This window comes from Scyliorhinus canicula, chromosome 17, assembly GCF_902713615.1.
Source record: "Scyliorhinus canicula chromosome 17, sScyCan1.1, whole genome shotgun sequence".
Taxonomy (NCBI): Eukaryota; Metazoa; Chordata; class Chondrichthyes; order Carcharhiniformes; family Scyliorhinidae; genus Scyliorhinus; species Scyliorhinus canicula.
Genome location: NC_052162.1, coordinates 133,513,477 through 133,541,170, shown reverse-complemented (window position 1 = coordinate 133,541,170; position 27,694 = coordinate 133,513,477). Strand labels below are relative to the sequence as shown.

General features: G+C 46.9%; 1 gene segment (V, D, J or C); it reads right to left on the bottom strand.

The window, feature by feature from the left end:
- Nucleotides 1–850: 850 nt before the first annotated feature.
- LOC119951147 lies at nt 851–26,001 on the bottom strand. The segment is given in 7 exon segments: nt 851–1,299; nt 3,046–3,354; nt 4,167–4,475; nt 4,680–4,979; nt 24,118–24,159; nt 25,376–25,687; nt 25,816–26,001. Coding segments are annotated over 7 exon segments (1,722 nt in total).
- Between the last annotated feature and the right edge of the window lie 1,693 nt (nt 26,002–27,694).

The window sequence follows — 27,694 nt, the reverse complement described above, 5'->3', positions numbered from 1 at the left end:
CCCCCTTTCTTTGCCTGGGAAGTCGGGGTACAGTGCATGAAGTAATGCCCCTCTTCCTCTCTTGGTTGTGGAATTGGGTTACAGTGGATTACCTAATGCCCCTCCCCCTCTCTCTGTTGGGGAAGTGGGGATACAGTGGATTAACTAAAGCCCCTCCCCCTCTCTCTGTTGGGGAAGTGGGGGTACAGTGGATTAACTAATGCCTCTCCCCCTCTCTCAGTTGGGGAAGTGGGGGTACAGTGGATTAACTAATGCCTCTCCCCCTCTCTCTATTGGGGAAGTGGGGGTCCAGTGGATTAACTAATGCCCCTCCCCCTCTCTGTGTTGAGGAAGTGGGGGTACAGTGGATTAACTAATGCCCCTCCCCCTCTGTTGGTGAGGTGGGGTACAGTGGATTAACTAATGCCCCTCCCCCTCTCTGTTGGGGAAGTGGGGGTACAGTGGATTAACAATTTCACTTTTCCCTCTCTTTGACTGGGGATTGTTGGTCCATGTTTTTGTGTGACCCTCAATTCAGGTCCCATTAGATGTGATAGAGCAACTTAAAACTGACATTAATTTAAAAGGGATGGACAATCAGAGAAGCAGGAACACCGAGATCTAAATGTGATGGGTTTGTTTGTCTGAAATGATTTCTCCTCAGCGGGAGGAAAGACAATGAAGATATTTTGCTGAATCCTGGAATGAATGAGCTTTGCTCTGTCTCTAACCCAGGGTGTATCTGAGCTGGGAGCACTGATTGTATCAGACTTGGGGCCGAGACCTGTAGAAATCCGGGTCTCATTGAGCAGATCTAATATCAGCAAAGTGGAAGCACCACTAATTAGGCGGCTGTACATTTAAATCACAATTGGAGGAAACAACCTTTATTATTTTTATTTTAGTTCGAAATATAACCAATAGATTCTCATTGACATGAATTAACGGTGTCCATCAGAGCGAGGGAAATGTTCACAAAACTGGGTTTACCGCTGGAATTATCAACCGTTCTGTTGATGATCTTCAAGGGGATGGCTTCATGTCCCACCACACAGGAGTAAGAAGCGCCGCTGGCCCACTCCTCCGCTGCAATGGATAACAGGCTGTACATGAAGAAGGAGCTATTGCCGTTCTCCGCCATCACCTCGGTGTTCTTGTAGTTGCCGGGATTCACCGGCTTGTCATTGACGGTCCACTTGACGAAGATCTCTCGGGGGGAGAAACCTCTCACTAAGCAGCTGAGGGAGACGAATCTCTGAGCGGAGACGTCTTCAGCCGAGGGCAGGAGGACAGAGACGGACGGTTCCCGCGGGTTGGGATCTGCAGAAAATGTACAATAAATGTCAATAAAATGGGGAATTCCGGAGACAATGGACCCGCGGGTTAGATGTGGGAGAAATATGTTTTGTGTTGGATTTTAAAGGTTTGCATTTCCCACTTTGGGATCTGTCCCGGTTCCCAGCTCGGAGCAGAGGTGGACACGACCCTTTTCCCTGAGAATTTACGGATATTGGATTCGAAAGTTTCAGAAAGTGTGCAGCAGGGAAACAGGCCATTCGGCCCAACTGTTCTGTGCTGGTGTATAAACTCCTCCCACCTTACCCCAAGAGGATTGGAAAACTGCCAATGTAACACCCTTATTCAAAAGGGAGGGAGTCAAAAACAGGTAACTATAGGTCAGTGACCTTAACATCTGTCAGTGGGAAACGGTTCGAGTCCATTATAACGGATCCAATAGCTGAGCATTTAGAAATACACAATATAATCAGCAGAGTCAGCACGGCTTCGTGAAGGGGAAATCAGTGCTTGACAAATTTATTGCCCTTATTTGAGGTGATAAGGAGAAGGCGAGAGAGAGGGGGGACCAGTAGATGTAATATACATAAATTTCAAAACTGTGTTTAATAAATGAATGTACTATTCCCACGGCTGCAGATGACAAAAATATAAAGGCAAGTGGTGAGGTTACAGAAAATCTAGAGAGGGACAGAGACGGCTTAAGTTACTGAGCAAAAACTTGGCAGATGGAACATAATGTAGGAAAATGTGAGGTTAGACACTTCGGTAGGAGGAGGAACATAACGGAATGTTATTTAGATGGAGAAACACTTAGAAAGCTGAAGAAACGGGGGGATTGGGGGCCCTCGTGCAGAAACTACAAAAAGCAAGTTCTGCTGGTAATATGGAGACAAATTGAATGTTGACATTTATTTCAAAGGGAATAGAATATAAACATGGGGCAGTCTGGCTAAAACTATACAAGGCATTAGTTAGTCGACACTGGTATACTTTGAACAGTTTTGGTGCCCTTATCTAAGGAAGACAGATTGGTTTTGAAGGCATTCCAGAGAAGGATCACGAGGTTGATCCCGAGTATGAAGGGATTTTCCTACGAGGAGAGGTTAAGTAGGCTGGGTTGCACTTGTTGGAGTTGAGAAGAAAGAAGGCGGCCTAATCGAGACATGAAAGATTCTCAGGGAGCTTCTTCGGATAGACGCTGAGAGGTTATTTTCCTCTGTGGGAGCGTCTGGGAGCAGAGCGCATGATCACAAAGTGAGGGTTCGCCCATTTCAGACAGAGATGAGGTGGAATTTCCTCTCTCAGAGGACAGTGAAGGTGTTGAATTATTTAACGCAGGGGGGCTGTAGATTCTGTGTTGCTCCAGATTCAGTATGTTCAAGGTTGAGAGAGACACATTTTAAATCAGTAAAGGCGTCAAGAGATTTGGAGATAAGGCGGGAAAGAGGAATTGAAGATTATCACATCAGATCAGTCAGGATCTCACTGAAGGCTGGACTGGTGTTGATGGGCCCAATGGCCTACATCTGCTCGTAAGTCTTCTGGTCTATGGCCTCGCTCCATATAAACCCAATATCACTGATTTTAATTGATTGTTCATTCATCTGCATATCAATTTCCCCCTTAAACTCTCAATGCCCAGAGTATTTAGTTACTGGAATTACCAATCAGAATGGACCATAAATACACTGAATGCTAAATACTGACCACTGCTCACACTAGAAATAGACACAATGGCTCACTTATTGCTTCAGTCTCACCGCTCACCTATTTTTTTGTGGATTGAAATTCTTAAAGGAGTTGGCAGGTCCTGATGGCTCGCCACACAGTCAAACACAGCCCCACTCAGCCAGGCTTGTGTCGAGATGTTTAATTTGCTGACCACGCTCTCAGTATCTGCCCCAGGCTGGTCAGCAATCTCTGATTTCAGCGGCTTCTTCGCTTCACTCCAGGACACATTGACTCCATAAGGAGCATTCGAAATGACGCAGGTTAAGGTTACAGTCGCCTCCAGTAAGACCTGTTCTATTGGCGGTGGCAGTATTGTTACTGAGGCAACAGTGCAAAGGGAAGGATCTGTGAATGAAAACATGAAAATCAACACAAGTTTCATAGGGGCTGGTTTAGCACACTGGGCTAAATCGCTGGCATTTTATGCAGACCAAGGCAGGCCGGCAGCACGGTTCAATTCCCGTACCAGCCTCTCCTAACAGGCGCCGGAATGTGGCGACTAGTGACTTTTCACAGTAACTTCATTGAAGCCTACTCGTGACAATAAGCGATTTTCATTTTCATTTTTTTTCATCTTCAGAATCAGGACAGGAGGATTCTCCAAATGGGAATAAATCAACTTCGAAACTTCTAATGATCGCCTTTATTCGTCTCTACACAATGGAAAACCAGTTTGGTCAGTGTAAACTATTCTCATTGTGAAATACAATCAGCCCCGATGCCATTCTAATGAATTAGTATTGCAGCATTCCCAATACAAATATTGTAGTCCTGAACTGAGAAACCTAATTGCGGAAGGCTGCTTTATAAATAAGTTGAATGAACTTTCCAATACTTTACCTCGGAGCTGTTATCAGTAAAGGGTTCCAGACACCCACTGCCTCTCAAATATAATCAGCTGTCTCAGGATAAAGCTCATATAAAGTCCAGCTCACTCACTAAATGACTTCAAATTAGAGGGAAGCATGTATTTCTATACTGATCAAATCCTGATAGGTGAGCATCCAAGTGCAGCACTGACATCAGAATGAAACACAAACTACATGGCATGAAATTAGAATTTGTTCTGTGCTTTGTACTAAATTTAATAAATTCCTGATTTGGATTAACATCAGAGTGCAGGATGATTTACTGTTTCCTCTGTTTGTGTCTCTTACCAGACGCGGTGATGTTGCGACTGTGGATGACCTCTTGATGAGTGATCTGGCAGGTATAGACCGCTTTGCTGAACCATTCCCCAGCGGAGACTGTCAGCCGACTGCTCGCCGAGAAGTTCCCGTTCACTTCACAGGCGGAAGAGGTGACAATTCCTGAACCCATGGGTTGTCCATTCTTCAGCCACTTTACCGTGATTGAATTTGGCTGGAAATCGTTAATTGAACAGACGATGGTTGCAAATTTCTGTCTTGTGATTTCTTCACTGGAACTCACGGTGAGGAGAACATTTGGAGCATAAATTCTGGGACCTTCAAGAAACACAATTAGATATTTCTTGCAGAAGAAATTGATAAACAAAATGAGTTCATATGCTTTAAAAAAATGTGTGGTCAATAGACACAAAGCTGGACTTTCCAGGGATCAGGAATATGCAGAGTATTAAAATTAGTTATATCCAAGACCATATACATGGTAATCATAGGTTTCTGATTCTCAGATTCCACATCACTTACATGTCATTCCAATGCTCTTGTCTGAGCCGCTGTGTCGAACCTCACAGCTGATGTTGCTGCATCCCCCCTCTGACTCGGTGATGGTTAATTGGCTGCTCAGGGTGTAGGTTCCCTTCTTGTTTCTCACTGACGGGTATTTCTTAACTCCAGTGCTGATCAGCTGCCCATCTTTCTTCCAGGTAAGGCTGGTGATTTCTGGGGTGTAGTCCATCGCTAAACAGCCAAAGGTGACGGAGCCGTCGGTGTTGTGTTGCTGACAGGAGGAGACCAGGCTGTAGAGAGTGGGCGGAGACGGTGTCGCTGGGAGAGAATGGCCCATTCAACAAGTTAGACTCTGGGATTGTATTTATTCAGGTACCAAACAATTCAAAACATTTTCCGAATAAATGCCGCATCCACATTTCAGCTTCTATTAGTTCTATCATTTGAGAACCAACACCTGTTTGCCCCTCATTAGAAACTTACATATTTTTCTCCGTCCATGTCACCTGGCAAAAAACAACATTTTGATATAATCTGAATGATGTAATTTTCTTTGGATTGAAAGCGAAAAGCGGATGATTTTCCCCATTATGTCAGCCATGATGTTAAATAAAATGTAATGTCCCATAGTCCCGGAGACTGCCCTCTCCTTTTGAGAGCTAACTGGTGGTGATTTAACCTGAGGGTCACCACACCTCAGGCCAGGGACAAGGTTGAGAATGGGGGTCTTTATGAATAACCTCAGCCGGTGCAGCAATTGAACCTGCGCATCTGGGATCGCTCTTCATCATGAACCAACCGTCCAGCGAACTGAGCTGTATACGTCACAATCCAGCCAACTGAGCTGTGTACGTCACAATCCAGCTAACTGAGCTGTGCACGTCACAATCCAGCTAACTGAGCTGTGTACGTCACAGTCCACCTGACTGAGCTGTGTACGTCACAATCCAGCTGACTGAGTTGTGTACGTCACAATCCAGCTAACTGAGCTGTGTACGTCACAATCCAGCTAACTGAGCTGTGTACGTCACAATCCAGCTAACTGAGCTCTGTACGTCACAATCCAGCTAACTGAGCTGTGTACGTCACAATCCAGCTAACTGAGCTGTGAACGTCACAATCCAGCTAACTGAATGCACATTTATCTAATTACAATAAAACTCTACATTTGAGTAGTTGCAACATTCTCTAATTTTAGGATCCTGCACATTAACAGCGGGAGGCGGCCATTCGGTCTGTCGAGTCTCCTCCCCCATCCTCCTGCCTGTGTTGATAGTGCAGTTAATTTCACATTCCGCCTGTCACTGAGACCGGGCTGTCTGCAATCCCCCCGCACCCTGCCCCGCGCTCCCTGTGCGGTCCCCCATCTCTCTACGGTTCCCGCTGGATTTCTGTACCTTTCTCCTGGTCCCTTCACTTTCTTTCAGCTCTGCTCTTTTTCACGGCGCTCTGCGCTTTCCTCTTCATCTCTCAACTTTCTCTCGACTCCGCATTTTCTTCCTGCTCTTTGCGCTTTGCCCATGTGTGCTTGCACTTTTCCCAGTTCTTTGTGCCTTTCCCGGTTCCTGGCACTTTGTGCGGGCTTTCTGAGCTTTTCACCAGCACAGTGCGCTTTACCCCGATTCTTATCGCTTATGACCCACTCCATGGAATTTCTTCCGGCTCTCTGCTCCTTCCCCCGGCTTTCTGCTCCTTCCCCGGCTCTCTGCACCTTCCCCCGACTCTCTGCTCCTTCCCCCGGCTCTCTGCTCCTTCCCCCGGCTCCCTGCACTTCCCCCGGCTCCCTGCACATTCTCCCGGCTCTCTGCTCCTTCCCCCGGCTCTCTGCGCCGTCCCCCGCCTCTCTGCATCCCCGCCGCAACCCCCCCCCCCCCCCCCCTCCCTTTCTCCACACAACCCCCGGCTCTCTGCTCCATCCCCCGGCTCTCTGCTCCTTCCCCCGGCTCTCCCCCGGCTCTCTGCGCATTCTCCCGGCTCTCTGCTCCTTCCCCCGGCTCTCTGCTCCTCCCCCGGCTCTCTGCTCCTTCCCCCGGCTCTCTGCACCTTCCCCAGCTCTCTGCTCCTTCCCCCGGCTCTCTGCACTTTCCCCGGCTCTCTGCTCCTTCCCCCGGCTTTCTGCTCCTTTCCCCCGGCTCTCTGCACCTTCCCCCGGCTCTCTGCACCTTCCCCCGGCTCCCTGCCCCTTCCCCCGACTCTCTGCTCCTTCCCCCGGCTCTCTGCCCCTTCCCCCGGCTCTCTGCCTCTTCCCCCGGCTCTCTGCCCCTTTCCCCCGGCTCTCTGCCCCTTTTCCAGGTTCTCTGCCCCTTTCCCCCGGCTCTCTGCCCCTTTCCCCCGGCTCCCGCCACTCCCGTGTTATGCAGCCACATTCGGGCGCCACTCGTCATCAGTTTCGCTCCAGTTCTCTATTCCTCCTCCGTTGCAGATGCTCCCTTACCCATTTCCTGAGCATCAGTGAGAGAGGATGAGTGAGTAAGTGAGTGAGGGTAGGAGGGTGAGTGTGGGTGAGTGAGTGAGGGTAGGAGATTGAATGCGAGTGAGTGAGTAACTGAGTGAGGGTAGGAGAGTGAGTGTGGGTGAGTGAGTAACTGAGTGAGGGTAGGAGAGTGAGTGCGGGTGAGTGAGTAACTGAGTGAGGGTAGGAGAGTGAGTGTGGGTGAGTGAGTAACTGAGTGAGGGTAGGAGTGTGAGTGCGGGTGAGTCAGTAACTGAGTGAGGGTAGGAGAGTGAGTGTGGATGAGTGAGTAACTGAGTGAGGGTAGGAGAGTGAGTGCGGGTGAGTGAGTAACTGAGTGAGGGTAGGAGTGTGAGTGCGGGTGAGTCAGTAACTGAGTGAGGGTAGGAGAGTGAGTGTGGATGAGTGAGTAACTGAATGAGGGTAGGAGTGTGAGTGTGGGTGAGTGAATGAGGGTAGGAGAGTGAGTGCGGGTGAGTGGGTACCTGAATAACGGTTGGAGTGTGGATGAGTGGGAGAGAATGGGTGGTTGATGGAGTGAGGGTAAATGGGTGAGGGTATGTCACTGAGGGTGAATGGGTCTGGATGGGTGAGGGACAGTGAGTGAGAGGTCGAGAATAAGTGAGGCTGGCTGAGTGAGGCTGGGTGGGTGAGTTTGTGAGTGAAGGTGTGCAGTGAACGTGAGAGCAAAGGTGACTGAATGAGGGTGGGTGAGTGAGGGTGAATGAATGAAAGTGGATTAGTGAGGTTGAATGAGTGAGGTTGAATGAGTGAGGGTGAAGGAGTGAGGGTGGTTGAGTGATGGTGATTGAGTGACGGTGATTGAGTGAGGGTGATTGAGTGAGGGTGATTGAGTGAGGGTGATTGAGTGAGGGTGATTGAGGGAGGGTGATTGAGTGAGGGTGATTGAGTGGGGGTGATTGAGTGATGGTGATTGAGTGGGGGTGATTGAGTGAGGGTGATTGAGTGAGGGTGAGTGAGAGTGGGTGAAAGAGGGTGGGTGCATGAGTGTGTGTGAGGGTGGCTGATGGAGGCTGTATGAGGGAACATGAGTGAGGGTGTGTGAGTGAGGCTGTGTGAGTGAGGCTGAGTGAGTGAGGGTGTGTGAGTGAGGGTGTGTGAGTGAGGCTGTGTGAGTGAGGGTGTGTGAGTGAGGGTGTGTGAGTGAGGCTGTGTGAGTGAGGGTGTGTGAGTGAGGGTGTGTGAGTGAGGCTGTGTGAGTGAGGCTGTGTGAGTGAGGGTGTGTGAGTGAGGGTGTGTGAGTGAGGGTGTGTGAGTGAGGGTGGGTGAGTGAGGCTGTGTGAGTGAGGCTGTGTGAGTGAGACTGTGTGAGTGAGGGTAGTGAGTCAGGGTGTGTGAGTGAGGCTGTGTGAGTGAGGGTAGTGAGTCAGAGTGGGTGAATGCGAGAGGATGGGCGAGTGATGGTGAGTGGGGCTGAGTTCGGGTAGTTTACTGAGGATGGCTGAGTGAGTGAGAGTGAGAGAGTGAGTGAGTGAGGTGAGTGAGTGAGGGTGTCAGTGAGGTTGAGTGAATGAGAGTGGGAAAGGGAGAGTGGGTGAGTCAGTGTGTTAGTGAGGGTGAGTGACTGAGTGAGGGTAAGTTACTGAATGAAGGTAATCGAGGGTGGGTGGGTGAGTGAGTGAGGGTGAGTAAGTGAGGGCAGTGTGAGTGTGGGCGAGTGAGCATGGGTGAGTGAGGGTAAGTGAATGAGGGTGAGTGTGTGAAGGTGTGTGACCGAGCGTGAGTGAGGGTGGGTGGCTGGGTGAGGGTAAGTGAATGAGGGTGAGTGTGTGAAGGTGTGTGACTGAGCATGAGTAAGTGAGGGTGGGTGGGTGGGTGAGTGAGGGTGAGCAAGTGAGGGCAGTGTGAGTGAGGACGAGAGAGCATGGGTTGGTGAGGGTAAGTGAATGAGGGTGAGTGTGTGAAGATGTGTGACTGAGCGTGAGTAAGTGAGGGTGGGTGGGTGAGGGTAAGTGAATGAGGGTGAGTGTGTGAAGGTGTGTGACTGAGCATGAGTAAGTGAGGGTGGGTGGGTGGGTGAGTGAGGGTGAGCAAGTGAGGGCAGTGTGAGTGAGGACGAGAGAGCATGGGTTGGTGAGGGTAAGTGAATGAGGGTGAGTGTGTGAAGATGTGTGACTGAGCGTGAGTAAGTGAGGGTGGGTGGGTGAGGGTAAGTGAATGAGGGTGAGTATATGAAGGTGTGTGACTGAGCGTGAGTAAGTGAGCGTGAGTAAGTGAGGGTGGGTGGGTGAGTGAGTGAGTGAGTGAGTGACGATGGGTGATTGATTGAGCTGAGAGTCTGAATGAGGATGTGAGGGTGGGTGTGTTAAGCTGAGTGAGGTTGGGTGCGTGGGTGGGTTACTGAATGAAGGTGAGTGAGGTCGGTAGGTGAATGAATGAGGCTGAGAGAGTGAGGGTGGGTGAGTGAATAAGGGTGTGTGAGCGAGGAAGAGTGAGTGAGGGTTTGTGAGTGAGTGAGGATGAATGAGGGTGAGTGATGAGGGTAGTGTGAAGGTGTGTGACTGAGGGTGAATGAGTGAGGGTGACTGAGTGAGGTTGTGTGACTGAGGGTTAGTCAGGATGCGTGAGGGTGGGTGTGTGAGGCTGAGTGAGTGAGGGTGGCTGAGTGAGGGTGGGTGGGTTAGTGAGGGTACGTGAATGAGGGTGATTGAGTGAGGGTGTGTGAGTGAATCAGTGTCAGTGACTAAGCTGGAGTGAGGGTGTGTGAATGAGTGCGGGTGAATGAGAGTGAGCAAATTAGGTTGGGCTAGCAAGTGTGAGTCAATGAGTGTGAGAGAGTGATGGTGAGTGAGGGTGTTATAGTGAGTGAGGTTGTTTGAGTGAGTGAGGTTGTGAGAGTGAGGGGAGTGAGTAAGTGAGTGAGGGTGTGTGAGTGAGTGAGGGTGTGTGAGTGAGTGAGGGTGTGTGAGTGAGTGAGGGTGTGTGAGTGAGTGAGGGTGTGTGAGTGAGGGTGTTAGGGTGGGTGAATCAGGATGTATGAGTGAGGGTGTGTGTATGAGGGAGTCTGAGTGAGGGTCAGTGAGGGTGTGTGAGTGAGGGTGTGTGAGTGAGGGTATGTGAGTGAGGGTATGTGAATGAGTAAGGGTGAGCGAGGGAGAGTAGGTGAGTGAGTGAGATGCGGGGAGTGTCGTGAGTGTGTGTGAGTGAGTGTGTGTGAGGGTGTGTGAGTGAGGGTGTGTGAGTGAGGTGGATGAGTGAGGTTGGGTGAGTTAGTGAGGGTGTGTGAGTGAGTGAGGGTGTGTGAGAGGGTGGGTAAGGGAGAGGAGGTGAGTGAGGGAGAGACGGGGAGTGTTGTGAGTGTGTGTGAGAGTGAGTGTGAGTGAGGATGTGTGAGTGAGGGTGGATGAGTGAGGCTGTGTGAGTGAGGCTGTGTGAGTGAGACTGTGTGAGTGAGGGTAGTGAGTCAGGGTGTGTGAGTGAGGCTGTGTGAGTGAGGGTAGTGAGTCAGAGTGGGTGAATGCGAGAGGATGGGCGAGTGATGGTGAGTGGGGCTGAGTTCGGGTAGTTTACTGAGGATGGCTGAGTGAGTGAGAGTGAGAGAGTGAGTGAGTGAGGTGAGTGAGTGAGGGTGTCAGTGAGGTTGAGTGAATGAGAGTGGGAGAGGGAGAGTGGGTGAGTCAGTGTGTTAGTGAGGGTGAGTGACTGAGTGAGGGTAAGTTACTGAATTAAGGTAATCGAGGGTGGGTGGGTGAGTGAGTGAGGGTGAGTAAGTGAGGGCAGTGTGAGTGTGGGCGAGTGAGCATGGGTGAGTGAGGGTAAGTGAATGAGGGTGAGTGTGTGAAGGTGTGTGACCGAGCGTGAGTGAGGGTGGGTGGCTGGGTGAGGGTAAGTGAATGAGGGTGAGTGTGTGAAGGTGTGTGACTGAGCATGAGTAAGTGAGGGTGGGTGGGTGGGTGAGTGAGGGTGAGCAAGTGAGGGCAGTGTGAGTGAGGACGAGAGAGCATGGGTTGGTGAGGGTAAGTGAATGAGGGTGAGTGTGTGAAGATGTGTGACTGAGCGTGAGTAAGTGAGGGTGGGTGGGTGAGGGTAAGTGAATGAGGGTGAGTGTGTGAAGGTGTGTGACTGAGCATGAGTAAGTGAGGGTGGGTGGGTGGGTGAGTGAGGGTGAGCAAGTGAGGGCAGTGTGAGTGAGGACGAGAGAGCATGGGTTGGTGAGGGTAAGTGAATGAGGGTAAGTGTGTGAAGATGTGTGACTGAGCGTGAGTAAGTGAGGGTGGGTGGGTGAGGGTAAGTGAATGAGGGTGAGTATATGAAGGTGTGTGACTGAGCGTGAGTAAGTGAGCGTGAGTAAGTGAGGGTGGGTGGGTGAGTGAGTGAGTGAGTGAGTGAGGATGGGTGATCGATTGAGCTGAGAGTCTGAATGAGGATGTGAGGGTGGGTGTGTTAAGCTGAGTGAGGTTGGGTGCGTGGGTGGGTTACTGAATGAAGGTGAGTGAGGTCGGTAGGTGAATGAATGAGGCTGAGAGAGTGAGGGTGGGTGAGTGAATAAGGGTGTGTGAGCGAGGAAGAGTGAGTGAGGGTTTGTGAGTGAGTGAGGATGAATGAGGGTGAGTGATGAGGGTAGTGTGAAGGTGTGTGACTGAGGGTGAATGAGTGAGGGTGACTGAGTGAGGTTGTGTGACTGAGGGTTAGTCAGGATGCGTGAGGGTGGGTGTGTGAGGCTGAGTGAGTGAGGGTGGCTGAGTGAGGGTGGGTGGGTTAGTGAGGGTACGTGAATGAGGGTGATTGAGTGAGGGTGTGTGAGTGAATCAGTGTCAGTGACTAAGCTGGAGTGAGGGTGTGTGAATGAGTGCGGGTGAATGAGAGTGAGCAAATTAGGTTGGGCTAGCAAGTGTGAGTCAATGAGTGTGAGAGAGTGATGGTGAGTGAGGGTGTTATAGTGAGTGAGGTTGTTTGAGTGAGTGAGGTTGTGAGAGTGAGGGGAGTGAGTAAGTGAGTGAGGGTGTGTGAGTGAGTGAGGGTGTGTGAGTGAGTGAGGGTGTGTGAGTGAGTGAGGGTGTGTGAGTGAGTGAGGGTGTGTGAGTGAGGGTGTTAGGGTGGGTGAATCAGGGTGTGTGAGTGAGGGTGTGTGTATGAGGGAGTCTGAGTGAGGGTCAGTGAGGGTGTGTGAGTGAGGGTGTGTGAGTGAGGGTATGTGAGTGAGGGTATGTGAATGAGTAAGGGTGAGCGAGGGAGAGTAGGTGAGTGAGGGAGATGCGGGGAGTGTCGTGAGTGTGTGTGAGTGAGTGTGTGTGAGGGTGTGTGAGTGAGGGTGTGTGAGTGAGGTGGATGAGTGAGGTTGGGTGAGTTAGTGAGGGTGTGTGAGTGAGTGAGGGTGTGTGAGAGGGTGGGTAAGGGAGAGGAGGTGAGTGAGGGAGAGACGGGGAGTGTTGTGAGTGTGTGTGAGAGTGAGTGTGAGTGAGGATGTGTGAGTGAGGGTGGATGAGTGAGGTTGGGTGAGTTAGTAAGCGTGTGTGATTGAGTGAGGGTGTGTGAGTGAGGGTGGGTGAGGGAGAGGAGGTGAGTGAGGGAGATTCAGGGAGGGTGGTGAGTTTGTGTGAGTGAGGATGTTTGAGTGAGGGTGGATGAGTGAGGGTGGGTGAATGAGTGAATGTGTGTGAGTGAGGGAGTGTGTATAAGGGTGTGAGGGTATGAGTGAGGGTGTGTGAGTGATTGAGCGAGGGTTTGTGAGTGAGGGTGTGAGAGTGAGTGAAGGCGTGTCAGTGAGGGAGTGTGCATAAGTGTGTGAGGGTGAGTGAGTGAGTGAGGGTGTGTGAGTGATTGAGTGAGGGTGTGTGAGGGTGAGTGAGGGTGGGTGAGTGAGTGAGTGTGTGTGAGTGAGTGACGGTGTGTGAGTGAGTGACGGCGGGTGAGTGAGTGTGTAGGAGTGAGTCAAAAGTGCAGCATGGGGGCGCAGTGGTTAGCACTGCTGCATCACAGCGTCGAGGTCCCAGGTTCAATCCGCCTCTGGTTCACTGTCTGTGTGGAGTTAGCACATTCTCCCCGTGTTTGCGTGGGTTTCATCCCCACAACCCAAAGATGTTCAGATTAGGTGGATTGGCTAGGCTAAATTGCCCCTTAAGTGGATAAAATGAATTGGGTACTCTAAATTCATTTAAAAATAATGAGTGAGTGAGAATGTGTGAGTGAGGGTGTAGTAGTGAGGGTGAGAGAGGGCGAGTGACCGTGATGATCATTGCCAGGTACTCGCAACCCATTAGGACGATGTTTCTCCGGATGATTTTCCGCTCAGGCTCAGCTTCCTATTGCCTGTTTTCCACAGCCGAGCTGGGGGCTCCTCCATTCGGCCCCACCACCCCCATCTCCTCCTCGTCCTCTCCATCCATCCTGTCCTGATTCTCCACATTGATCAGCTTTCAGTAACACCGGCTGTGTAAAGTCAGACAGCAGTGTAGATCACTGGGCAGCTGCTTTAATACTTTCAGTAACACCGGTTGTGTACAGACAGACAGCAGTGTAGATCACTGGGCAGCTGCTTTAATACTGTCAGTAACACCGGCTGTGTACAGTCAGACAGCAGTGTAGATCACTGGGCAGCTGCTTTAATACTTTCAGTAACACGGGCTGTGTAAAGTCAGACAGCAGTGTAGATCACTGGGCAGCTGCTTTAATGTCGGTGTGATTTAATTTTGTAGAAAACAATTCGGAACTGGAACAATGAACATTCCTGCAACTTAATAGATTTTCATTTTGAAAATGGCAATTTCAGGCCGTAAAATTGTCATATTGTGTCAGAGAGAGTGTTTTCTTCATTCTTGTGATGCAGACGTCTCTGGCTGAACCAGCATTTATTTCCCACCTCTCATTGCCCTTGAGAAGGTGGCGGTGAGCTTCATTCTTCTACCACTGCAGTCCATGTGGTGTTTGGGAGGCAGCTCCAGAATTTAGAATAATCGACAGTGAAGGAACAATGTGATATTTTGAGGTCACGATGGTGAGAGGCTTGATGGAGGAATTCCAGTTGGTGATGTTCCCATGTGTCTGCTGTCCTTGTGCAGATGGTGCTGTTGTGAGTTTGGAAGCTGCTGTCGAAGGAGCCATGACGAGTTCCTGCAGGGCATGTTGTAGGTGTTACACACTGCTGCCAGTGTTCCTCAGTGGTGGAGGGAGGGAGTGGTTGTTGATGGTGTGCCAATGAAGCGGGCTACTTTTGTGTCGTTGGAGCTGCATTCATCCAGACAAGTGGGGAGCATTCCATCACACTCCTGAACCGTGCCTTGCAGATGGTGATATGGAGATGCCGGCGTTGGACTAAGGTGAGCACAGTAAGAAGTCTTACTCAGGTGAGTCACCTGATGAAGGAGCTGAGCTCCGAAAGCTAGGGATTCCAAACAAACCTGTTGGACTTTAACCTGGTGTTGCAGATGGTGGACAGGCTTTGGGGCGTCAGGAGGTGTTTTTGTTGCAGAATTCCGAGTCTCTGACCTGTTGTCACAGCCACACAGTGTATTTGGCGAGTCCAGTTCAGTTTCTGGTCAATGGTTCGTAGGAGATTCAGCGATGGTAATTCCATTGAATGACAAGGCATGATCGTTCAATCTTCGCTTCTTTGAGATGTCCATTGCGTGTACTTGTCTGGTACGAATGTTCCTTTTCCCTTGTCAGCCCAAGCCTGGATATAGTCCAGATCTTGCTGCATTTAGCAATGGACTGCTTCAGTAACTGCGGAGTCGTGAATGGTGCTGAACATCGTGCAATGATCAGCCAAAATCCCCACTTCTGACTTTTGGAAGGTCATTGCTGAAGCAGCTAAAGATGGCGGGGCCGACACTGAGGAACCCCTGCAGTGATGTCCTGGAACTGAGATGATCGACCTCCAACAACCGAAACCATCTTCCTTTCCACTCGGTATGGCTCAAACCAGCGGGGAATTTCCCCCCGATTCCCATAAACTTCAGTTTTGCTCGGGGTCCTTGATGCAACACTGGTTCAAATGTTGCCTTGATGTCACGAACAGTCACACTCAGCTGTCTGTGTGTTCTTGTATGTGTGTATCCCCGTGTGCGTGTTCCTCGGTGTTCCTGAGTGTGCGCGTGTGTGTGTGTGTGTGTTCCTGTGTTTGTGTGTATCCCTCTGTATCCCTGTGTGCGTGGTCCTGTGTGTCTGTGAGCGTGTGTGTCTGTTTCTGTTTGTGTGTTGCTGAGTGTGTGTTTGGTCCTGAGTGTGTGTATATGTGTGTGTGTGTGTGTTTCCTTGCGTGTGTGTGTGTGTTGCTGTTTTGCACGTCTGAGTGTGTGTGTGTGAACATATATGTGTGTTCCTGGGTGTGAGAGTGAGAGAGAGAGATAGGCAGAGTACGTGTATGGATGTGAGATAGGTGTTAGAGGGAGAATAAAAGAATGTGCAAGGGAGTGTTTCTGTGTGAGTGTGTGGGAGGGGATGTGTGTGTGTGAGATTTTGTGTGTGAGTGAGAGAGGCAATGTGTGTGAGAGTGTGTGTAAATGGCAGATTGTGTGCGTGAGTTCGAGGTAGTGTGTGTATGATGAGTGTGTGTGAGAGATTAGAGAGCGTGTGAGTGTGTACCTCAGACAGTGAGAGAGAGACCACGTGCGTCAGAGAGAGACAGAATGTGGGGGCACGTTTGTGTGTTTCTGAGAACGTGTGATCGAGTATGCCAAAGAACATGTCGAGTTTGAGTGAAAGAAAGTGTGTTCACGAGGTATGTCTGTACCAGTGATAGTGTGTGTGTGTGTGTGTGAGAGAGAGAGATAAATAAGTGCTTGTGTGAGTATGTATGTGTTTGTGTATGAGAGTGTGCATGTGCGAAAGAGAGAGATTGTGTGATAGAGACACGTGACACAGTGTGCATGAGAGATAGCAGGTGAGAGAATGTGTGTGTGTGACAGGGTGCGTGTGTGTGTCTGTGGAAGTGTGTGTGAGAGAAAGGGAGAGAGATAGTATGTTTGGGATTGTGTATGTGAAATAAGGAATGATTATGTTTGAAGAGCGATTATGGATGTGAGACTGTGTGAGAGAGAGATCTGTGTGTCTGAGATAGTGTGTCTGCCATAGAGAGGGAGTGTGAGAGAGAAAGAATGTGTGTATGAGAGAGTGCGTGTGTCAGAGAGAGAGAGAATGTGTGAGAGTGTAAGATACTGCATGCCTGAAAGGGAGAGATAGATTGTTTGTCAGAGAGAGAGAATGAGACAGTGTCCATGAGAGAGAGAGAGGGCATGTGCCAGTGTGCACGTGTGAGAGTGCGTGAGAGCGAGAGAGTGAGAGAGTAATAATGTGTTGGCGAGTTTGTGTGCGTCTGAGATATTGTATATGTGTATAAGAGGGAATGTGTGTGAGAGAGAGCCTGAAAGAAAAAAATGCTACGTGTGAAGAGCGATTATGCATGTATGTTAGGGAGAGAGAGGGTCTGTGTGCTTGAGAGTGGGTGTGAGAGTGAGGCAATGTGTGTTAGAGATTTGGTGAAAGAGAGTGCGTGTGAGTGAGAGCGCGTGTGAGTGAATGTGTGTGAGAGATCATCACAGTGTGTCTGAGAGTGAGATTGTGAGTCTGTGATTGCGTGTGTATGTTTGAAAGAAGTACAGTATTGTGATGATGTGTGTGAGAGAATGAGTTTGTGTGAGGATGTGAGAGACTGTGTGTAAGAGAGCAAGAGTATGTGTGTGTTTGTGATGATGTATGGGTGCACCAAAACCTGCAAGTTCCCTCTCAAGACACTCACCATCCTGATTTGGAAATATACTGCCAATCCTTCACTGTCGCCGAGTCAAAATCCTGGACCTCCCTCCCTAGCAATATTGCAGATATACCTCCGCCACATGGACTGCAGCTATTCAAGGATGCTTCGCATCAAAACTTTCCCAAGGACCCTCAGGCATATATAATAAAATCTGGCCTTGCCAGCGCCTCCAGAATCCTAGGATAGGATTAAAAATAAAATGCAAAGGGATTTCTCCGCCCCACTGATCCATTAAATAGATCAAGGACGGCCACAGCACGGAATGTAACCCAATAAATCGCTCTCTGCATTGCCGAATCGAAAATTCCCAAGACCAATAGATCACTGCTTAAAAATCACCCAAATCCCCTTCTCCAGCCTGTCTGGTGTTGCTGAATTCTTTCTGACTGTCACAATCTGGGTTTGGAATCCCCTTTCTGAGTCGCCCAGTCAAACATCAAGTATAATTTCCACATTCCACAAATATACAAGTTTTATTGAAGGGCTTGATCAAATTGCACTCCCTGAAATCCTGGAAAATGAAGTCGAAGATTTACAACCAATCAGGAAGATTCCTGGTCCCAGCACAGTGACCGCGCGCACAGAAACTGAACAGACACAAATGACAACAATCGAGTTCCAGCAGATAGATCTGTTCAATCTGTCAATTTCATGAAACTGTTTGATTCTAATTTATCAATGGTCAACTTCCGACAACAATAATTTAGTGACTTATTTGAAATTAAACTGACATTAATTTCAAAACTGCATTCGGCTTGTAACTATTTCCCTCCGTCTATCGCAAATCTCGACAATTGGGCAAAAAGTAGTTTTGCTGAAAATGAGCAGATTAAATATTACAGATTCAGGGTAGGTTAATGACGGAACAGAGACTCAGTGACAGGGCAATAATTAAACAAACCAGGAAATATTCACATTAGCCACTGATATGATCTAAAAACACAACTAAATATAATCAGCAAAAGAATCAAGGCAAAATAATGTAATCAGCAAAAGAACTGAGCTGCACACAGCAGTGTAAAGAAATGTATTGTTTCCTAACTTCATTTCAGATATTATTAAAACTCTTTAAAACCTTTGAGATATTGCACGCCAGGATACAACTCAATTGTAGGAGGTCATTTATGCTGAATTAATTCTCACTGATATTGAATTGTAAGTTATTGTTAATTGTCAGCTATTTTTTTATTAGATTATCTGTACTATAATAATAAATATAATAAAAATAGTATTCAATCATCTGCAATTTGTTTTTACCCAGAGCTTTGTGAAATAATTGGGATTTAATTAAAACAACCTGACAATCAAACAACGTTGAACAATAAACTCCAAATTACTCGATGGAAACATCTTAACATTTACTTGACTCTATTCACATTTTATTTTATTTTTTACTCCAATTGCTCTATTCGACCTACAAATGTGTAAAATATGCACCTTTCTGAACACATTGATAAATCATAAACTCCATCTATTCTCAGAAAGTAATGAATATAACGGGAACAGCTCAGTAATATTTATTCAAATCATTTGCAGAACTCACCCATTATGAGCAAGTGGAGTGGGTAATTTGTTGTTGAATTTAGCATTTAATAAAATTTAAGCCTAAAGCTGAGATATAATCATTCCTTCTTTCCTATCATCTGTTCTTCCTATAACCCTATCGTGTATAGAGCACAGCCGTGGGAGACAGGATGTCATTATAAAATGCAAAGCTACTATTAACCTTTTGTAAATAAATAAATCGGTTTGACATTCAAGCTTTTACTTTTCAATCTCTTGCCATGTGCAACCTGAACTTTCCTACAATACAAATAAAATCATGGGAACAATTCCTTGATTGGCAGCGACTTCCACATCTCAGAAACCTGTTTAAGATTAGTTTCATGATAATTCCCTCGCTATCCAACTACGCATTACAGTGAAGGTATAATATGGTTGCAGCGGCACTGAAATAATAGAATAACTGGAACTACAAAGTATTTCCAGCCTAGAAACCTGTCCGACCATGTCAACCTCGTGCAGAACACAGCAGGATTGTGAAAGGTGATTAATGATGAATTATATTAATATAAAATAACCTTTGGTTAATATGGAGTTGTATTACCGCATTGCAATTGTTTGTTTTATATAAATGTTACTATGTTCTGCATGGGCGTTTCAGTCATTATTTCGTTTAATCTGGAAGCATCAGTTAAAATTACAAAATGCATCACTATATCTTTATTAGATTATTTTCTTAAGCCTGGCTGTTTTCTCCCGACAATCGCCCTTCAAGCATTTTGAAACGCCTAGACTGCTTGCATTCAATCAGAAAACGTGTAACCGCTCAGTGTCACCGAGTTTAAACAATGCAGAAACAATGCAGAAACGCTGAACCGTTTGACAGATCTTAAACATTTAAAGTCACCCAGATACACAATCTCCTCAGAAGAACAAAACACAAAATCACATCAATGAAGGACTGAAACCCGTTAATGGAGAAACAGCTCAATTCTACATCGAACTGGATCAAACTTAATATTGCAAGAAAATATAAATATCCAGCAAATCAGCTCGTCGCCAAATGTATGAATTATTAAACTAAACAGAAATGTGGAATAACAGCAATAGCATTGTGAGGAGCTGGAATATAAACAACAAAGAATTATTGGAACTTTACCAATTTTTTCATATTGAGTCATTTTTCAAACAGATTTAAATGTTTTTAATGTTTGCAGGAGATGGTAAAAGCTGCAACCATCAGATGTCACGGAGATTAAACATTGCACAAACGGCAAACTGTGATTGCAGCAACAACCTGTGCTCGGAAAGGCTTTGTCGTAGAACGTGGCTTAGTTTAATCTGCAATTTTCACTTTTTTTTCAAGATGCAGAAACAGCCTCCCTGTTCTCTCCCTACAAGCCTGCACCAAGCAGTTTCCAACACTCGGTATACTCTGCATTCAATCGCAAACCGTGTAACCGCTCAGCGTCACCGAGTTGAAACAATACAGACACGCCAAACCGTTTCACAAACTTTTCTACACAAAGTCACCCAAAAACATTCCTCAGCAGAAAAACACGAAAACACATCACCGAAGGAGTGAAACACCATAGAACATAGAACATAGAACATAGAACGATACAGCGCAGTACAGGCCCTTCGGCCCTCGATGTTGCACCGACATGGAAAAAAAAAACTAAAGGCCATCTAACTACACTATGCCCTTATCATCCATATGCTTATCCAATAAATTTTTAAATGCCCTCAATGTTGGCGAGTTCACTACTGTTGCATGTAGGGCATTCCACGGCCTCACCACTCTTTGCGTAAAAAACCCACCTCTGACCTCTGTCCTATATCTATTACCCCTCAATTTAAGGCTATGTCCCCTCGTGCTAGCCACCTCCATCCGCGGGAGAAGGCTCTCGCTGTCCACCCTATCTAACCCTCTGATCATTTTGTATGCCTCTATTAAGTCACCTCTTAACCTTCTTCTCTCTAACGAAAACAACCTCAAGTCCATCAGCCTTTCCTCATAAGATTTTCCCTCCATACCAGGCAACATCCTGGTAAATCTCCTCTGCACCCGTTCCAAAGCTTCCACGTCCTTCCTATAATGAGGCGACCAGAACTGTACGCAATACTCCAAATGCGGCCGTACCAGAGTTTGGTACAGCTGCATCATGACCTCATGGCTCCGGAACTCAATCCCTCTACCAATAAAGGCCAACACACCATAGGCCTTCTTCACAACCCTATCAACCTGGGTGGCAACTTTCAGGGATCTATGTACATGGACACCGAGATCCCTCTGCTCATCCACACTACCAAGAATTTTACCATTAGCCAAATATTCCGCATTCCTGTTATTCTTTCCAAAGTGAATCACCTCACACTTCTCCACATTAAACTCCATTTGCCACCTCTCAGCCCAGCTCTGCAGCTTATCTATGTCCCTCTGTAACCTGCAACATCCTTCCGCACTGTCTACAACTCCACCGACTTTAGTGTCGTCTGCAAATTTACTCACCCATCCTTCTGCGCCCTCCTCTAGGTCATTTATAAAAATGACAAACAGCAACGGCCCCAGAACAGATCCTTGTGGTACGCCACTCGTAACTGAACTCCATTCTGAACATTTCCCATCAACTACCACTCTCTGTCTTCTTTCAACTAGCCAATTTCTGATCCACATCTCTAAATCACCCTCAATCCCCAGCCTCCGTATTTTCTGCAATAGCCGACCGTGGGGAACCTTATCAAACGCTTTACTGAAATCCATATACACCACATCAACTGCTCTACCCTCGTCTACCTGTTCAGTCACCTTCTCAAAGAACTCGATAAGGTTTGTGAGGCATGACCTACCCTTCACAAAACCATGCTGACTATCCCTAATCATATTATTCCTATCTAGATGATTATAAATCGTATCTTTTATAATCCTCTCCAAGACTTTACCCACCACAGACGTTAGGCTCACCGGCCTATAGTTACAGGGGTTATCTCTACTCCCCTTCTTGAACAAAGGGACCACATTTGCTATCCTCCAGTCCTCTGGCACTATTCCTGTAGCCAATGATGACCTAAAAATCAAAGCCAAAGGCTCAGCAATCTCTTCCCTGGCTTCCCAGAGAATCCTAGGATAAATCCCATCCGGCCCCGGGGACTTATCTATTTTCACCTTGTCCAGAATTGCCAACACTTCTTCCCTACGCACCTCAATGCCATCTATTCTAATAGCCTGGGTCTCAGCATTCTCCTCCACAATATTATCTTTTTCTTGAGTGAATACTGACGAAAAGTATTCATTTAGTATCTCGCTTATCTCCTCAGCCTCCACACACAACTTCCCACCACTGTCCTTGACTGGCCCTACTCTTACCCTAGTCATTCTTTTATTCCTGACATACCTATAGAAAGCTTTTGGGTTTTCCTTGATCCTACCTGCCAAAGACTTCTCATGTCCCCTCCTTGCTCGTCTCAGCTCTCTCTTTAGATCCTTCCTCGCTTCCTTGTAACTATCAAGCGCCCCAACTGAAACTTCACGCCTCATCTTCACATAGGCCTCCTTCTTCCTCTTAACAAGAGATTCCACTTCTTTGGTAAACCACGGTTCCCTCGCTCGACCCCTTCCTCCCTGCCTGACTGGTACGTACTTATCAAGAACATGCAATAGCTGTTCCTTGAACAAGCTCCACATATCCAGTGTGCCCAACCCTTGCAGCCTACTTCTCCAACCAACACATCCTAAGTCATGTCTAATGGCATCATAATTGCCCTTCCCCCAGCTATAACTCTTGCTCTGCGGGGTATACTTATCCCTTTCCATCACTAACGTAAAGGTCACCGAATTGTGGTCACTGTCTCCAAAGTGTTCACCTACCTCCAGATCTAACACCTGGCCTGGTTCATTACCCAAAACCAAATCCAAAGTGGCCTCACCTCTTGTTGGCCTGTCAACATATTGTGTCAGAAAACCCTCCTGCACACATTGTACAAAGAACGACCCATCCAATGTACTCGAACTATATCTTTTCCAGTCAATATTAGGAAAGTTAAAGTCTCCCATAACAACTACCCTGTTACTTTCGCTCTTTTCCAGAATCATCTTCGCCATCCTTTCCTCTACATCTCTAGAACTATTAGGTGGCCTATAGAAAACTCCCAACAGGGTGACCTCTCCTTTCCTGTTTCTAACCTCAGCCCATACTACCTCGGAAGAAGAGTCCCCATCTTGCATCCTTTCTACCACCGTAATACTGTCCTTGACTAGCAGCGCCACACCTCCCCCTCTTTTGCCCCCTTCTCTGACCTTACTAAAGCACCTAAACCCCGGAACCTGCAACAACCATTCCTGTCCCTGCTCTATCCATGTCTCTGAAATGGCCACAACATCGAAGTCCCAGGTACCAACCCATGCTGCCAGTTCCCCTACCTTATTTCGTATACTCCTGGCATTGAAATAGACACACTTCAAACCACAGACCTGAACACTGCCGCCCTCCTGCGAAGTCAAAACTGTGCTCCTGACCTCTCTACTCTCAATCTCTCGCACCCCAAAACTACAATCCAGGTTCCCATGCCCCTGCTGAATTAGTTTAAACCCCCCCAAAAGAGTACTAACAAATCTCCCCCCCAGGATATTGGTGCCCCTCAGGTTCAGGTGTAGACCATCCTGTCTATAGAGGTCCCACCTTCCCCAGAAAGAGCCCCAGTTATCCAGAAATCTGAATCCCTCCCGCCTGCACCATCCCTGTAGCCACGTGTTTAATTGCTCTCTCTCCCTATTCCTCATCTCACTATCACGTGGCACGGGCAACAACCCAGAGATAACAACTCTGTTTGTTCTCGCTCTGAGCTTCCATCCTAGCTCCCTAAAGGCCTGCCTGACATCATTGTCCCCTTTCCTACCTATGTCGTTAGTGCCAATGTGGACTACGACTTGGGGCTGCTCCCCCTCCCCCTTAAGGACCCGGAAAACACGATCCGAGACATCACGTACCCTTGCACCTGGGAGGCAACATACCAAACGTGAGTCTCTCTCGCTCCCACAAAATCTCCTATCTGTGCCCCTGACTATTGAGTCCCCAATTACTAATGTTCTACTCCTTTCCCCCCTTCCCTTCTGAGCAACAGGGACAGACTCCGTGCCAGAGGCCCGTACCCCATGGCTTACCCCTGGTAAGTCGTCCCCCCCACAAGTATCCAAAACGGTATACTTGTTACTTAGAGAAGCAGTTCAATTCTACAAACCCTTTCAACAGAACCAAATGCAACATTGCAAGAAAATCTCAATCTAGAATGCACCAAACCCTCATGTCATCAAATGAATGAAGAATTAAACGAAACACAAAAGTGGAATAATAACATCAGCATTGTCAGTAAGCGGATCATATTCAATAAGATAATGGAGAAACTTTAGCACATTTTGTTAACATTGGGTTAGATCTCAAACACTTGTGCAGAAGACGGTACAAACTGCAGACATTAGATAGAACCGAGATTAAACATCGTAAAAACAGACGTTCTGTATTTAAACTAACCCCGCCACACAGTATCCTCAGCAAATAAACATCAAATCACAGCAAACAGGGACTGAATCCCTCAGCAGCATCTTTCGGTCAAGAAACCGCGGGATTCTATATCCCCCTTTCAGCAGAATCAAATGAAACATTGCAACAACATCTCAATACATGATCCACCAAAACACATTTCAGTGAACGAATGGATTTTGAAAATGCAGAAAAATATAAAACAAATACTCAAGTAAAACAGTTGGTAAATGACGGAATGGTTCTTACCTGCAGTCACCGTCACCATGGTCCCCTGTCCCCAGTAGTCCATGATGTCACAGTGTTACATTCCCTGGGCAGCTCCATACAATAACTGCACCTGCATAAAATAGACAGAAATCCACCATTATTTTAAATATTCACCGACTAACGGCAAAGAAAATTCACGATTAATTTTCAGGAAATTATATTAATATTTGTGGATACCGTTCTCTCTTCATAAATGACCGAATGTTTTATATTTCACAGACATGGAAATGTTACTGAAAACACCAACTGTGACTAAATAACGACCACCAATTTTCCAGATTAATTCTTATTATTTTGTCAGTGCTGGAAATAAATAATGCTTCACTGTAAATAAAGTTGGATTATAAAAGCGAGCACTGAGCCAGCCTCAGTTAATTAGTGCTGAGGGGCTTTTTGTATTGACAGTAACTGCTGTGCCAACCAGTTATCACAGTGAGACACAGCGTGTCAAATACTGCGGCAGACTCTTAACTGTAAAATACAGAGATTGAATTTCACTGCTCTCTCAAAAACCTAACTCTGTCTCTTCCAAGAGCGAATCTATTTCAGCTTGTCTTGGTCATTACATTTATAAAGATGATCGGAACACTTTTAAACCTTCTGTGCACATTTCGCGTGTCGGTCAACAGAGATAAAGTGGAGGATTTTAATACCTTTTTGCAAACTAATATTACGTCCAAACTCTGTTTTATTTATAACTCATTTACATTGATAACCCTGCTGTGGCGCTGATCACCAATTTGAACAGACTCTTTCTCTGAGGTTTTTGTATGAGGATGTCGCTGTGCACAGCACTGTGACCCACTGTAGTCACAGTGACAGACACCCGCACAAAAACTGCACTCACTCTCTGTACAGTCTTACCACTTAATATTCACATCAAATGCACGTTTACTTCTGATCTAATTTACAATTTATTCAACCGTTTACAAAACACAATGGATAAAGCTCTGCTCCATATTATAGACAGATTAAAACAAGTATCATATTCAGGTCAGTAATTGCTGAAACTGAGACATTACATATAAACACAGTCACATTGATATCGGTAGGTTTGTTAGGTTTTACTGCGAACATTTGTCTGTCTGAGTTGTGTCAGACGCGGCTCGTGGTCCGGTTCTGACCACTGACATTAATATTAGATTTGAATCAAGTGCTGACCTTCAGGTTAAGGTGCAAGTTGCTGAATTCCCTCTCGAGCTGTTATTGTGCGGGTCCAGCCCTGGTTCCTCTCGCTGTGACTCTCTTGCACAGTAATAGATGGCGGTGTCTTCGGTCTTTAGGTTCGCCATTGCCAAAGCGAAGATGTTGCTTGAAGTGTCTTTGGACGGAGTAAATCGGCCCTGAATCCCTGGCGCGTAGTAGATGGTGCTGGATGAACTATAGTACCAAAGCAACCACTCCAGCCCCTGTCCGGGAACCTGGCGGACCCAGCTCATCCAGGTGCTGCCGAGATTGAACCCGCTGGTTTTGCAGGTCAGTCTCAGTGAGCCTCCGGGACGCCCGGTCTCTGCCTCCGGCTGAGTCAACACAACATCCGACTGGACACCTGTAAAAATATATCAAAAAGCCCGAGGATTAATGCTGGTGAAATGATTGGTGACTCTGGAACATTCCAGAGAGAGACTAACACTGAGACAGTAACAGTGAGAGACTTGGACAATAAAAACTACTCACGGGATAAGAAAGTCAACAACAAACTGAGAGAAATGGCCCACCTCATCCTTCTGGTCATTTGGGGGAAATGGTTGTGTCAGGAACTCAGTGAACAAACCAGCTCCCGGACTGTTGGATTCGGGTCCCAGTGAGCGGCATTTAAATACCCGGCAGAAGGGGGCGGCTTTCCAGGCGCCGCCTGTTGATTCCCTGGTGGAGGCGGCGACTGGACCCACGTCCCACCTTCCACACCCCCAACTGAATGGACCCAGGGAATTACTATAGGTTATTATTAAAAGTGGACATTTATCTGTAGCGGGATATTTGTTTGTCTGAATTGATTAATTGTAATATATCTCATCATCCTAATCTGAAATCATATTTTCTCATCTGTTAATAAAAGTTAATTCCATTGTAAACTCAGTACCTTTATTTCTACTCTTCAACATAATGGGATGAACACAAACAGGTTAAATTATATTAACAGGGAATAAGATGTCTGTCTGTCTGATTTGTAACAACTCCGGGTCTTTATCCCATTAAAACAATAACTTATAATTTAGGTGGGCAGCAGGGTAGCACAAGTGGATAACACTGTGGCTTCACAGCGCCAGGGTCCCAGGTTCGATTCCCTGCGGGGTCACTGTCTGTGAGGAGTCTGCACGTTCTCCCCGTGTTTGTGTGGGTTTCCTCCGGGTGCTCCGGTTTCCTCCAACAGTCCAAAAACGTGCAGATTAGGTGGATTGGCCATGCTAAATTGCCCTTCGTGTCCAAAAACGTTGGGAGGGTTATTGGGTTACGGGGATCGGGTGGAAGTGAGGGCTTAATTAGGTCGGTGTAGACTCGATGGACCGAATGGCCTCCTTCTGCACTGTATGTTCTATCAGGCAAATTGTAACTAAATACGGGGAATGAATAAAGTGATTTTATTTAAAGTGTGCAAGTAGAATTGTAAAACAAATAAGTTAAATTAAAAGCAAATCATAATTCTGCCTTGAACCCGCCGGAATTCCTGCCTGGGGACAAGAAGAAACTCCTCACATTACACAATATCTCTCTTTACATTTCTCGAACTGCCCCTGAGCCTCAGACAGTCGTGTGAACATTAGCGGTAAAAGAAGCCGCTTGCCTGATAATTCAGCAGTGAGTTGACAGAGAAACATAAAATTCACACCAGCTTTTGACAGAGAAGTTAATGAATCAGAACGGACACGGCGATCAGCAAAGTTATCCTTCAGCATCCAAATCATTGCCGCTAATTTCACTGCCCACCGGCTGTCTAACATTCACTGGTGTTGGGAACACAGGATATCAGGACTTTGCGGCATATTACACAATATCACAGGAATAAATGTGTTATCTTCCACTGAAGCTGGTCATGAACTGGTCATTTCTCCACTCATTGGCAGCAATGAGAGGGACTGTTAAATAATGGGAATCAGCACAAATTAAACTGTACACAACACGGTACTGATCAGGTATAAGAGATGCCTCCGTTCAAATCAAGTCAACAACTTGGAGAATATTCCAGGAATTCCGGCGGGTTCAATGCAGAATTATGATTTCCTTTTAATTTAATTCATCTGTTTTACAATTCCACTCATCTTATTGGGCTTGTGGACGGGGTCCATCAACACCACTCACTCTCACTTCATTAGGTTCTTAACAAACGGACTTTAATAACTAGAGTGACCTTTACTCGGAACTAATGTAACTTAAATTGCAGTTAGTCCGTTTACTATTTTCCGATCATGTTTAATCTCAAAGTGAACAGAACATTTACTGAATATATTTATTTAGATGGAACACCATTTAAAACGTTTACTTCATGTGCGACTGAAACATTTATTGTTTGAATGGATAAATCCCGTTGTGTCCATTCATATTCAGGCTAATCTGC